General features: G+C 40.5%; 1 protein-coding gene across 1 annotated transcript in view; it reads left to right on the top strand.

Annotated features, from left to right (window-relative positions):
- The window catches only part of nrxn2a (neurexin 2a), a 219,570-nt gene that overhangs the window by 193,077 nt on the left and 11,819 nt on the right, over positions 1 to 14,674 (top strand). The window contains exons 19-20 of the mRNA XM_030781149.1: positions 10,255 to 10,426; positions 13,687 to 13,776. Coding sequence (XP_030637009.1) covers positions 10,255 to 10,426; positions 13,687 to 13,776 — 262 coding nt within the window. The remainder of the gene's footprint in view (positions 1 to 10,254; positions 10,427 to 13,686; positions 13,777 to 14,674) is intronic.

The following is a 14,674-nucleotide window of genomic DNA, read 5'->3' as shown; positions in this document are numbered from 1 at the left end:
CTCAGTGTTCAAATTTATTGGTTAATTTGTGATCTATAACAAAAAGGTAGTCTTAGCTTTAGCAATAAGTTAGGTCCAAGATCCAACCGTAACTGAATAGTTTTGCTGCAACTTTGTGGTAACAATCTCTGATATGAAGACTCGTCCAGTTAAGACAAGTTAAACTATTTACAGTCATAACACACTGCATTAATAGGAATCATCCTAGAGGAGGATTGTGTCCACAGATTGAAGGTAAAGGCATTGTCATCCACTCCTTCACCATTAGCCCTGCCAATCTAAAATTCAGCTCGCTTCTACCACCACTAGCTGGAATACTGAACGCTCTTCACAGCCCAGAAGAAAAGAGCTGAGATCTGCCATGCCCATCATCCAGAGAAACAAAAGGGAGGGTTTTTTTTTTTTTTTTTGCTGATGAGAAGTTAAGATGTTGGAGCCATTCCCAGTGTAATTAGCCTAACCCAGCTGTGTTTGATTAACGCTCAGCTGAAACGAGCCTCTCCCGATCCATGCATCACTGTAAGCCCGTTTTATTAGACCGCTTCAACGACAACTGGGATCAAAGGCTATCTCTGCAGACAGACTGTGAATTCAGAACGAATTTTTGTGTTATTTGTTATGGTAGGGTGAAGGACTTATGTCTTTCATTTGGCAGATAGCAAATACGGATGACAATCAGAACAGTTTTACATATTGATGTTGGTGCTTGTTTCAGTAATAGTAACAAGAGGATTTTACTTGATCATTTTAATCTGAATGCTCTATTCCACAGGCTAAGTATTATTAGTCTCCATGTTCCTGTGAGGAAATTGGTGTTTACTCCATTTCCTTTTTTTTTCTGAGGTGATTCAATACCACAATCCTCCTTGCCAAGTAGTAGCTTAAGTGGAGCATACCCCAGCTGCACAGCTGTGCCCACTGCTCTCACCATTGACAGTAGGTGGCAGAAAAAGGCAGCTTTGAAACATGTGCTTGCTCTGGGTCAGACGGCATGCACCTGACAAGCATCCAGCTTGTTGTAGAGCACTTTAGCCGTCGAGAGGGGCAGTCTGTTGTTCCCTCCCTTGAGAGAGATCAGTCTTTTTGTTGTGTTTGTCCCTCTGGACAGATGTGCCTTGATTAAAAAAAAAAAGGGGGAGGGGAAAAATCTGTCCGAAGGCAGCGTTGAGGCATCATAATTAAAGAAGCACCTGTTCCTGAGAGTGTTAGCGTCACGCTGAAGGGGAAAAGGTTGGAACACTGATTCAGCACTTTTTCAAAGTCTTCTTCCTCTTGTCTCTTTTATTTATCTCACATGGTCTCTTGGCTCATCCAACAATCATATGTTACTGACTGGTGGCCTGCAGTTATTACTCTAGATGTGTAATATTGTTCTTCTTCCAATGATTAGCAGTGTGAGTCTGATGCGCAGGCAATTGGTTAAGTGTGTACAGAGTGTGGGGAAAATGTTTAAACCCTTACTTTAATTCATCACAGGGACATTAGTTAATTTAATTAACCATTAACAGTCCCATTAGGCCTTTCTGACATATTGTTTGAGGAGTGTATTTTGTATTTAGAAAGAATTTCCCTTTAAGAAAAAAAATGAAACACATTTAGGTTAATGAAATCACATAGGACCTTCAAAGAGTGAGAGAGACAACCTAATCTCCTCTGTTTCTTTAACTCAAGCAAAATTAATGTGGGCATTGAAATAAATTGTAATTTGGAGACATTTTTGATCTCAAAGCCTGCCTGCCGCCCCTTCACCAACTAAGCATTATTTAGCCACTTAACAGTATGCTGTGGGTTGTTACTATAAAGTGTGGGAAGTAGAGCAATGTTGTCATGCATTTTGTGCTTATTTTTGTGCGAGACTTTTTGGAGCAGAACTCAGTCCTTATCATAGGAAGAGAGCAGAATTCATCCATAAATTAGCTTTGACAAAAATGAGAAGTTGGGTTGGCTGTTTCTGGTGGTGAAGCCTGTTTGGAAGAAATGTTGCCTCCTGTGTACCCAGCGCTTCCTGAAATACTGCAGACTTGTTGCATTTTACATGAGCCAGTGTCAGCAAGTCAGAAACTTTTGTATGGATGCCATCTCTGTCAGTGGAAACTGTGTTTGTCTATGACCTGGATTCAAATGTTGAAGGGGAAATGCAGAGAACAAATCATTATTCTCAGCTTCTTTTGCAAGATGCTGCTTCAGTCGAATCACAGAAATGTGCAAATAGCTACAAATTTGGATTCCTGACTTCAGATACAACAAAATAATATGATACATCAAAGAACATGTCTCTCTGTATCATAGAATCTCCCGTTAGTTTTTCAGTACCGCCATGCTACATTATAAGCAATCGTTAAACCATCTTTGGGTGTGAGACAGTTTTGGTCAGTAGGCAGCAATGCCTTTTTTCACCATTAGAGGCACTGTCTAACAGTTTTAGGTGGGTGTGTCTTATTTACTGATTTTCCAGTCAGAGCGTAAGACCTGCTTTTTTCCATTTTCTAGAAAGGTCAGAATCGTTGGTCACTTCAGGAGAACAATTCATTTTTCATTAAAAATCCCTGAGGCTGGCGCTTGCACTGATCACACTCTTTATAAGAAACTCAAATAAAAACAGTTTTGTTTGTGTTATTTAACTAACAACAACAAATAACCCCTGAAGAACGAGTTTTCATTGTGGACTTTGTTGATTGGATTTTAGAAAAACAAGAAGCATCTGTCCTTGGAAATTGTTAAAACAGAGTAGTATTTTTACCAGTCCTCTGAGAAAATGATTTTCTGGTACAGTTTCTCTGTATGTTAATTTCTTTTATTTCTGTGTGATTAATGTCTGCCTCGCGCTCAAAAAATGGAGAAAATGTTACATGGTATTCATGGTAAACAACAAATGTGAGTGGGCATCCTTAGTTGGCATTTTAAGGCTGTTTCCACCTGCCACACTGTTTAACGTAGCCATGTTGCTTTAAATGAGTTCAGATGAACTGACTTCATTCCTCATGTCTGTATCATCAAGACACAATAGTTTATTATTCTTTTTCACTGATTCTTCTTTATTTCCCTCCGTAACTAATGAAATGGGCTTGAGAATTACTCATGTAAAAATACATAACGAAGGACCTCAGAGAGAACATCATACACTAAATACTAGACTAGACCATTGTGTTTGGCCTGTTAGTAAGACAGTTGCTAATAAGATATGTAAACAGGATGAATCTCAGCTTTAAAAAGTTGCACATATTTAACAGAGGTCAACCTTTAAAGTGCATAGCAGATGGACAGTGAGAGGAAACTGTTTTAAAATTTTAGGGCTGTAGAAGTCAGTAAACCCTCACTGGACCTGTTGAATGGAGTATCCAGAGAGCCCAGTCAGGAATGAGACCGAATGCACTGGTTTAGAACTGTGATAAACGTGTAATCACAGTGTCATCAGAGTTTCAAAAGAGAAAGAAAAAATACAGATAGGATGTTGTCTGCTAAATGTTGGTTGGCCTGTTAAACTACATTAAATTTTGGCTGAAATTTAAGAACAGCTCTCAGCTTTCAGCTTCTCTTTAGATCTTCAGTTTAGAGTTCATAACAGCTCAGAGAAGTAAATACACTAAAAACAATCGCAGCAACAGAGAAGCCACCGCAATACAATGACTAACTTCTATCTGTGGGGTTTCAGAAGTCCTCACAATGCACCCGTAATCAGCTGAGATGACCACACAAATAAATAAATAGATAAATAAATAATGGACATGCCTCTCAGTTCCCTGGGTGCCAAAGCCAGTCGTTGATTTATGGCTGTCTAAACAGCCAAGCCATTGTCAGGGTTGGTCCCAGACTAGCCCCCCCCCCCCCCCCCCCCCTCAGCAGAGTGAATAGATGACTTGCCGCTGGGGAAATGAGAATTTTGTCCGCAAAGGCACAACTGTAAAATTGCTCTGATGTGCATAAAGAAAGGTTAGATATATACGAGCAATAATAGAACAGAAACAAAGGTGACTTTCTTGTTTCTTGTTAAACTTAACAGAGAAAAGGCTGTAGCATAGAATACTGTCACTCATTGCAGTTCTCTGCATAAAGAGTGTGTTTACAGGGCTCGATTATTTACAAGGAGAGTGGGTGTAGGAATACGTGTTCAAATACATATCGACTCTATTTAACAGACAACCTACTGTTTAGTTTGCTTCAAGACATAATATGCTTTTCTCTCTGAAAGCCAATTAATGGTAGATTGGTTTTCATGTTATAATATTCTGTGTTCATCTCAGTGCTCCTAGACATGGCATGTTTGCTCAGCTGTGTGTGAGTGGAATTGTGTGTTTGTTCCCATCTCCATACATGTGAAAATCCATGCGTGTAACTTTATACATGCAGCAGACATAATAGTGTGTGAGCAGCCCATATGAGAGATTTGTTGATGATGATTATGATGATGGTGATAATGATGATGAAGATCACTACCGCTATCTCGTCCTCATAAACCATATGCAAAGGGCATCTGTGTTCTCAAAACAAGTCGGTTATTTGTTTCTCTCGATAAAAAAAAAAAACTTACTCAGAACTCAAGCTTGGCTTTCGGCTTTCAGCAGTCCACATACATACCCAGGGCAAAAGAAATGTTCCTTCAGGCAAGACTAGCCACGGTTTGTACTTCTGCTCTCACTATATTATTATCAATACTGCTGCTGTTATTGTTATCATTAAAGGTTTTCTGTTTTTTGGGGGGGTGTCAAAAATCCAGGGCCTCTTATCATCAGCTGCTGTTTCAAGTTCTCGGCCCTCTGGCTAAATTGCAGTGGTGGTTTGTACACGTCAGAACAATTTACAGCCAGCTTTTTATTTATGGTGTTGATATTATTAGGTGAGGACAACCACACTTCTCCCAAAGTGTCCACTGAGGCTTCTACCTCATGTTAGTTCCAATTCATTTAATCTGCTCCATTCAGAACAGTTGCTTTCACTCACAGCACTGCCTGTGGGAAAAACTGTCTAAGAACCCTGGCATTCATCTCCGGGTCCCTAAATGTAGAGTCTAGCCCAACAGCACCTTCTCACTCACCTAAAAGGATTTTTACCCCATTTTTGAGTATTATTATTTTCCAAAGATTCAACCCTCTTCTGCCAACCAGACTATAAATCATGTCCTGCTGGCCCTCAGTGGTGTGAAGGAGCTAAGTCATTACAATGTAACACATATGAATATTCATGTAACCTCAAACATTATGTAACGCTTATTCAGCCTGAGAAGGTTGTGTGTCAGACATCACATACTCAAGCTAGACCATCTCTGCCTCTGATGGCCTAGAGAAACCACAACCACATAGTGCTGTGGTTATGCGATACAGGACCTCATGCTTTTTTTAAGTGTAGGGCATAGCATAGCAGTGGATTATGCTACATGGGCATTTATTTGTGTGTTCTTTTATCAGGTACTTCAGAATTTTTAAAGTTGTAAAAGCAAAATAGTGCATTAGTTAAACTAACACCCTCTCCTCTGAGTATTTTGTTACTTACTATGTTAAAAAAAATGGTCTTTAGTGGTCACAAAGGGGGAAAAAATAAACAACTTCAAATAGGACATATTCCAAAATAGTCTGTAGTTTCTTGTCAAAAGCTATTTAGGACCAGAGTTAAGTTTGTCCTCTTCACCAGCCAAGATGGTTTGTGTTGTTTTCAGTGCTTGGCTTCTGTAGAGCCATCCTCAGGAACACTTGTGTCACCCTTAGTTTGAGCAGTTGAAGCAAAACATTAACTGAGACAGCAGCCTTGAATGTTACGCTTGCCAAAAAGCTTTTGCTCTTGCAGTAGATAAAAGCACCTGCTTAATGGATGTTACTGTTGCTTCCTTTTGGGGAAAAGTGCTCAAGGAGCGTTTCAATTTTCCTCTTACAATCAGATCATTAATGCGATACTGAACAATTTTGAGAAGAGTTTTTTTTACTCCTGCTTCCAAGACTAAGCTACAGATGCTTCCCTATCTTTCCCATCATCTCCAACCCTCTGATTGACTGTCAAGGTTGTATAGTTTGACCTCGATTATCCTGTGGTGCTTACAAACAGACAGGTAGGTCCACACACACACACACACAGATATCCCTCAGCTGCCAAAGTAAAGGTCTGGTCCCTCTGTCTCTGAACTCTTTGCCAGCCCTGTTCAGATGACCTGGAAAGGCATATTTACTTTTCATCAGCGTTATCTGTGCAGCTCGGGAGCAGGGGAGATCCATCGCATCGTGCTGTCTGCCTCTTATCTGAAAGACCCTGGCAATAACAGAGAAGTCTCAACTGGCGTTATCACTGCTCCCAAACCAGTAAAACCATTAGCAAGTTCTGTAGACGTCACCATTCTACTCCATCTCGACAGAACAATAACGGAATAACCTCTTATGTAATGGAGTGAAGAACAGATGGGATGGCAACCCTCATTTGACGACCAGACCTAGCATTATAAATCATCTCCGGCTGGCTTTGAGTGGTGTGAAAGATCTAACTCATTACAATGTAACATGTATGAATATTCATGTAACCTCGCATGTTATGTAACTCTTATTCAGTCAGAAGAGGTCTTATTGAGGATCAACGAGCACTTGTGTCTGGTTTCTTGCTTTTGAAACTCTCTGGGTCCCAGTTAGCAGTACCAACCACTGACCTAACTGGGCTGAAAGCATTTCTGGCAGGTGCTGAATAGAAGTCATTTTCAGGTTCAGGTGATGATATGAGCGTTGACCCTGAAAGTGGCTCTAGACCAGGGAAACGCCTCTTGGCGTTCACTGCGTTAGTCATTAGCCGTTTCCCTCTCACCTTGTGCCAGATGAAATAATCTATTTTAGAGTACCAAGGTGGCAGTAGGGGTAAGATACAGCGCAACGGAAAGCGAGAGGAGCTTGACTTCTCCTTCACCTCCCTCTGCTGCCTCCCTTCTTCATATAACACCTACTCCATTTTTCTGACCCTTCAATCCTGTCTTCCCTGCACCAAGTTCCCTGCTGACCCAGGCAGGCAGACAGGAATGTTGTATGACATGTAGGACACAAAGGTATGAGAAAGGATCAAGCTGACCCCTTGGAGAAGAGATGCATCCCTTCTTTTTCTTCCTCCTTCTTTTAAAGGCTCCATGTAAGCAGTACCGTGGAAAGGAAAACCCAGAAGTTAATTGTTGTAATAGAGCAGAAGTGATGGTGGAGTGGTTGGTAGTTAACAATGAACAGTCTGGTTGAACGTCCTAGTTTCCTTTGTGGTTTGGATCAGTTCAAATGAAATCAGAATGCTTAAGCGCTATTCACTGAAAGCAAGCTGAGATTGGAGTTAGCATCAGTCATTTAGGCACAGATATATGAGCCTTTCATCCCACACTCATAACCATGGGTTTACATTTCAGAGCTTCAACATCACTTTATCACGCACTCAGGCTGTTGGCCTTGTCTGAGTTTGGTGCTTCGTCAGTCGGTTTTTTGACATATGACATTCAGGTACTGGAGATGAATACTCTGTCTCCAGGCAGCCATGGGGACAGCCTGCTGACTGAAGACTCTTTCTTCTTCACCCTGTGGTTCCATATGCTTGTCATCACATAACTTGCAGAGATTAGTAGGCCAACATTTCTTTCGTGATTTTGCTCTTGTCCACAACTTTGCATCTCAGAGACAGCAGGCATGACATCTTAAGACCTTTTGCTTGCATCTCTTCTTTTTTTTTCCCCTCTAATGACATCAGTAGTCTTTCTAACTCAGTCATTGGCATCTCTCTCATTCTCTCTCTTTAAATCACAAGGCTAATGTAGACTATCGCACAGCGAATGAACAGAGATCATGTGCCTCAGCCTTCCCCTGATCTGCAGTCAGGACAGATGAACACTCCATATATTTATAGGGTCAATAGGGAATGGTGGAGCTATCAAAAGTTACACCTTTGGCTATTAAGGACTAGAGCAACAGCCCCTGACATCTTCTGACTGGACCTAAGTCTTATGGAGAACAGATTGTAGACTGAAAATAAGCTGAGAAGGATTAGGTTCTGGGTTAGCTCCATTTGTTAAAATTACACTCTATGCAAAATGTAGCTGGAGAGCCGTGTTCAGCGTCCAAGACTTTCCCCCGTCAATGTGTGTGCCACGACAATCAGCCCACACCCACTTGTGCTGTGGTTCTGGTGTCGAATCCTCTTTGGCCTACCCTTTACCCCATCTCTAACCTTAACCACTTAGCGAGGACTGAGAGCTCTCAGGGTAGATTACCCTCAGAATAGCTTACATTCCATTAAACATTGATGGCATCTCTAAACGTCCTCAACGTGACACTTGGCATGTGTTAAAAGAGTCAGACACAGCTGACTCTTCGACAGGTGAGATAGAGGCATGGCCGGAAAAGTGGCTGTCAGGGACAAAAAGAGATAGAGGGAGGCGGAGAGATAAAGGGAGGAGAAGAGTGGACTGACGGAGAGTCAGTGACAGTGGGTCTCAGGGGTACCAACAGATGGCCAGAAGCACAGCATCAGCCTTCCTACAGACAGCCAATACATCTGCCTTATCTGCTACAAGTCTTGTAATGACTTACTTTACCAGTGTCACAGACAGTGCCAGTGGATGTTCATTTGCAAATGGATAGTCAAGCCGACAGGCAAAATTTTAAAATGAGTCATTTCTGTTATACACTTTTTTGGTTCGTTTTTTTTTTTTTTTTTAATCAGTACAATACCATGTGTGTTTTATTGCTTTCTTGTCTCTTCTTTGATAACAAAGCCATACACTGATGGAGGCAGTGCAGTGGCACCCTGTTTTTTTACACTTAAAATGTACACATGTTGTTGTGACATAGCCCCTGTATAGCTGAAAAACTCAGAGATTAAATGTCCATCCATCACATCTCTATCAAAATGTTGATTAACTGGAGAAATCCCACTCTCCACAAAAAGAATGTAACTAAGCTGGTTGTTCCAGGAGTTTGGGCTGCATTGATAAGACTTCAGCTTAACAACAGTGGAACATTACATGTTATATATACTCACACACACTGAAGAGAATGTGTCAGATTGTGAAAATTTCTCAGGACGTTTAAACTCAACTTGATGTCACGTGTCATATGACGTCATATGTCATCATGTTTGGCTGCAGCCTCAACTAGCAAACACGTGTTCTACACCTTAAAAGCAGTCCTGGAGTTTTCAAGGGCTTCAGTTAATATCCCAGGTCTGACAGAATTAAGATAATGCATGGCTTATTTCTCTTGACGTGTCTGCAGGGCCATTGTCTTGAAAAAATAACTGTTACAGTGAGGTGTTTTTTCATGTTTTCGTTGTTTTTTTCCTGACACTTTTTTGGAACAATATTAACACACATTGGCAGGCTTTCCTATCCCTGCCCTTCAAACTGGAGAGCACTCTCTAAATTCACCGTGGGCTCTGTTTGATATTTGTCAAACATCAGTATTTCAATGAGAGTCTTTCAAGTAGGGTCAGAGAGGAAAAGAGAGAGAGAGACAGAGAGAGAGAGAGAGAGAGAGAATTCATCCAAGCGCCAAACGTGGCTAGAAGTTTTATTAGCTTTCCCCACAGGGTCATTTGAAGGGGATAATATAAGAAAACTTTCTGTGTGCTCTCTCCAGATTTTCCAACCATGTTCTGCGAGTGAAACCCAGGGCTGCTATGCCGGGTTGCAGTGAGGGTGTCAAATAGCTAAGGTTTACCCTTAGCTCCTGCAGTGCTGCCACTTTAGCACTGTAACGTGTTATTCCCAATTGCACAGTGACTGTGAGAGTGTCTTTAAATCACAGTATCACCGACTGTGTCCTCTCAGCATCGCCACCTGAAGGTGACTGGTAGAAGTGCAACCACCGGTGATTACAAGGCTAAGGAGTGAATAAAACGACGAACCATTATTAAGAACAGAGCAGCAGGAAACTGTCACTGCTCATCCATGTCAGGGGTTGTTTCCTGGCTACAGAAATGTCATCGCCTAACACACACGCACACACACTCACACACATGTGCACGTTCTGTTACAAAGGACATGGCTGTCCTCCGCCTCCCAAGGGTAAACCACTGACTGCAGTGTGTTAGCTAGAGCACTCAAGCAGCTGCTGTTGGTTTCCATCCAAGGTCTGCACAGTCAGTGTCTTTCTGTTAGTGTCCTGGAACTGTTAAATGTCTATCTATCTATCTATCTATCTATCTATCTATGCCTCGATTTGTCTGGCTATCTATCTATTTATATCACTTCCTTTCATAAATATTTCATACATGAGTACCTTGCAGTCTCCTTCAATCAGTTTTCATTTGTCCATACAGGAACAAGGGAAGATCGGCGTGATTTTCAATGTGGGCACTGACGACATAACCATCGATGAGCCTGCAGTCGTGGTGAGCGATGGCAAGTACCACGTCGTGCGTTTCACTCGCAGCGGCGGCAACGCCACTCTTCAAGTGGACAACCAGCCCGTCATTGAGCGCTACCCTTCAGGTATGGCACAAAAACGGGATCATGGACTGTGTGTGCTGTAGTGGGGAAGGAGGGAGGGAGAGGGAGAGGGAGAGGGGAAAGGGAGTGTGGGAGTGGGTTAGTATTAAATATAGCTGCTCAAGACAGGTTCAAATGGAGAGAGAGAGAGAGACAGACAGAGAGAGAGAGACTACAAGAGAAAAAGAGAGATAAAAAGCAATACCTAAACAAGATTAATATATCACTGAAAACTGACAGAAACTCCATTTCTCAATAGCTGTGTTGTAGTCCTGTTTGAAGCTCTTGGCAAGAGATTTAGAGCAATATTAGAGGCACACCTTTAGCCAAAATGCAAATTGATTTATTTTCTGGAAAGCGAGTTATTCAATTCTGAAGTGTGCTATTTCACTTTCAGACTCTTTCAGGCACTTTGTGAGTCATCACACGCATGGCACAGATAACCACCACACGAACAGACCAATAACAATTGCAAATTGACATATTTCCTCTGAGCGGTTTTCCCTAGCACACTCTGCAGAAGATGGATTTGGATACTGTGTGGTTATTACTGTTGCCAGCTTTGATTCGGGTGGTATAAGGAGGGTGTTAACAAGCTTGAAAAAAGCACCCACTACTGAATCACACAATAACTTTTAACCCTGAAACCTTTTGATTGTTATTTTACAAAATACCTCAGTGACTAGTCTTATGGATACATCTCTGGTTTCAGTGAATTTTTAGATTTAAATGATTCTAAATTTAAAATAAATTCCAAATTCTAAAACTTCCTCTCTCGGAAACCATTCCCCAGTGTTTTTTAATGCTGTGGTATCTCTTATGTGTCCTCATATGAAAGACATAGTGAAAACTCTTCTAGACCTTTTGAAATCAAGTCCCTTTCTAAGGGCCTCATCTCTTGCCCTCCCTGTGCAATTTCATTGAAGGGGTTGAAATCCAACTGCTCTTTAACAAACACGTCCCCTTGCCCTCTTTTGATGAAATTTCAGTGAAGTCTCTCTCTCTCCCCATTGTTTGCTCTGGAAGAAAAAACCAGTGGTACTCTATCATAGCAGCTATATCGGAAGACATTCTCTGCCACTCTAATAACAGCTCGGTGACACCACTAAGTCCCCCGCCTTCACTTGTCCTCGTTGTTCTGTTTTGCTTCTTTTTGTTTGGTTTTTTCTTCTCTCGAAATTTCTATCTACTCTTGCATATCATGCCTAATGGAATATTTAGCATCATCAAAGGAGGTTTCTGGCAAACAAGAGCAAGGGTTGGGACAGTGAATAAGCAAGCACTTTTTCAGAACCCACTTTCCTCTTCGATCTGTTTTTTTCTTTTGTTTTGTTTTGCTTTGCTCTTTGTCGTTTTTTTCCATCACCATCATCTCAACATGTAGTGCTTAGCCTAGATCCCAAGTTGTTAGAATTTGGTCGGCAGACTTAGCGCTGCTCTCCTCAGGAAAGGCTGCACGATTCCTGAGAAGGGAAAATGGGTTTTCTGCACAACCGTGACACATCCCTGCAGTGTGACAGGGTGCTGTAAAGGATCAACACTGTTCCCTTACAGTCGCTTGACGTTCTGCCTTCGTTCAGAAACGTTCATAGTTATACCTGCATGCAATTACTGAGCACATGTTACATAAGCGTCTGAGAAAAACTCCGGCAAAGGTTTACCACATGATTTGGAAACGCTAGCTGCATATACCCATATACGCTAGCAGTATAATAAAAAATAACGAACTTACTCAATCCAGTCAGTGGGTTAGATGTCTAGATATATCAAGACCGAGGGTTAGATGTCTGGATATATCATCTAACGTTAGGTTTGATGCTCCCAATGGATTACAGAACATTTTAAAAAACAAACTTTCTTTTAAGACATGTTGTTTGCAGTGATTGACTCTCTACTTTGCTGCTTTATAAATTAAAACTCTACTTTATCAAAAATCAGGGCAATCTTTTCCATAGTCTCTGCTATCGCACCACCAGTTACATACTCTTGGATGAGTTGTATTTCCAGCTTCCTTTGAAGGTTTGTGCAGAGAGCTTGCTACACATGAGAGCTTTTAACAGGCTTAGTGGAAAGTGGGATGGGTTTGGCTTCCATTCAGAGTCATGCCATGGATAAACAGAATATTAAAAAGGTACAGATGAAGCAGGTGGCAAAGGATGAAGGGAACATATCACACAATAAGAGGGGTAAGACTCTCTGCTGCACATGTTCCTTTCTGGTCTTTGTCTTAAACCGAACATTTAGTGAATTACTGGGTTCATGCACACCAGAATTTACATCCTCGGCCTTGCGGTTGATACCGGGCATGTAATATAGAAATACACAGAGTTGGAGACAAATGGTTGTAAATAACATAATATTGTGAATGGTGATCTGCAAACTTGAATGAGTTTCCAGAATGTGCCCAAGATTGTAATTTAGTGTAGTTCTTGTGGGCTCAGAAACATACACAAGGGTTATTATTTTTTGGCCAGAACATATAGTTTATGACAAATAAACAGGTTTATGTTGCCCAACCAGTACACCCAAGTAATTTAGGGCAACAAAAAAAAAAAAATAGGTTACCTCCAAAAAAAAAAAAAAGGTTCAAAACTCAAAAAGTATACAAGTACTCATTTTTGACTCAGACACATTTTGAGTTTGTAGCTTAGTGTTTGAAATATCTGATTCCTCAGGTTCCCAAATTTTCAGGTTTACTGTGCACACCAGTTGATTTGATTCCAATGTTTTGTATTGGAACACTTATACTGATTTTGATATTGTTTAATCCCATGTTATGTGAGACCAGAAAATGTCTTCCTTATTCCTTAACTGTGTATTCATGCATCTTGTCGATCATAATTTATCATCATTGTGGATTACTGGTGTTTTTTGTTTTTTTTAGTTATAAAATGATGTTTATAAATGATGTTCTAACAAATCGTAACTTAAATTACCCTGGAATTCTCTGCTGGATTATGTCAAAGCACCGTGGCAAGTTTAAATGATCAAACTAAATAATTAAATTATCTCTAAACAAATTCACCCAGTACACTCAACACTTTAAACAGAAATAAACCATTGTCTAACTAGCTCTTAGTGCATTAAAACAGCCTAATAACCAAGTTCGAATCACCTTAAAACAACCTATTTTTATCCTAAAGCTAATTTAGACTGTCTACCTTGCTAAACTTGTTAAACTTGTTGCCTTGCTTTATTTAACCTTGTTAACCCTTGACCTTTCTGATGTTAACCTCTTATCTGTCTCTCTAAATTCTTTGAAGGAAACTTTGATAATGAACGGCTGGCTATTGCCAGGCAAAGAATCCCATACAGACTTGGTCGTGTAGTTGACGAATGGCTACTCGACAAAGGTAATCAAAACTGATTAATTAAACGCTTAATGAATTTATTAAAACTCTGTCAGCGGTGCAGTTCCAGAAAAGCCATTTTTATCTGGCTTAATTTTTTTTTTTTTTTTACAAGACAAATATTGCCATGTTCAAATCGCTGAATGTTTTGTTATTGTCGCTGTAAGAATTCTTTTTTTTTTCTTTTTTTTGGGGGGGGTGGGGGTAAATTTGCATTTACAGCTGCCATTTCAGCTGGCTACTTCTCCCAGTGGTGATTTTGACTCCAGTAGTAAACTGCTCTCTCGTCCTTGTTGGGTGTGGATACGCCTGCCAAATCAACGCTGGCCTTGTACCCAATCTGAACTGCATCACTACAGAGATAAAGATCTAAGATCTTAAACCTAATCCCTCACTAACCCCTTAACTATGCTACCCTAACTGTAATAACTGTATGTAAACAAACTGCAGATTTTTTTTTTACCTTGCCATTACATGTATTCCCCTGTGACCTCCCCCCCAACACTCTAAGCCTTTCTAAACACTTTTAAAAATAAATTAATAATTTAAAAAAATTATATATAGAGAAGAGACACATTTTAAATGCTTTACAGTTAAAGGGACTATTCCATTTTTTTTCTATTGGAGTAATATCACATTAAACTAAATGAAGATTGTTCCTTAAAAACCCAACCAATGTATCTTTAACCCTTTGAGTATTAGTAAGTTGACTTATATACTTTACTGCACCGTCTTTGTTACTTATTTCATAATAAAATACATAGAAATACAAGGTTTGTAACCAATCGCAACAGCATATCATGCAAACAGCCTATACTGAAAAGGACAGCCCTGCTCACATTCCTCATAGCACAAAAGATAGCAACCCTAGCCACACAAACTAAACAGAGATTACATTAAC

Source organism: Chanos chanos, chromosome 8, assembly GCF_902362185.1.
Source record: "Chanos chanos chromosome 8, fChaCha1.1, whole genome shotgun sequence".
Classification (NCBI taxonomy): Eukaryota; Metazoa; Chordata; class Actinopteri; order Gonorynchiformes; family Chanidae; genus Chanos; species Chanos chanos.
The sequence above is the reverse complement of the archived record's forward strand: the minus strand, read 5'-3'. Positions and strand labels throughout refer to the sequence as shown.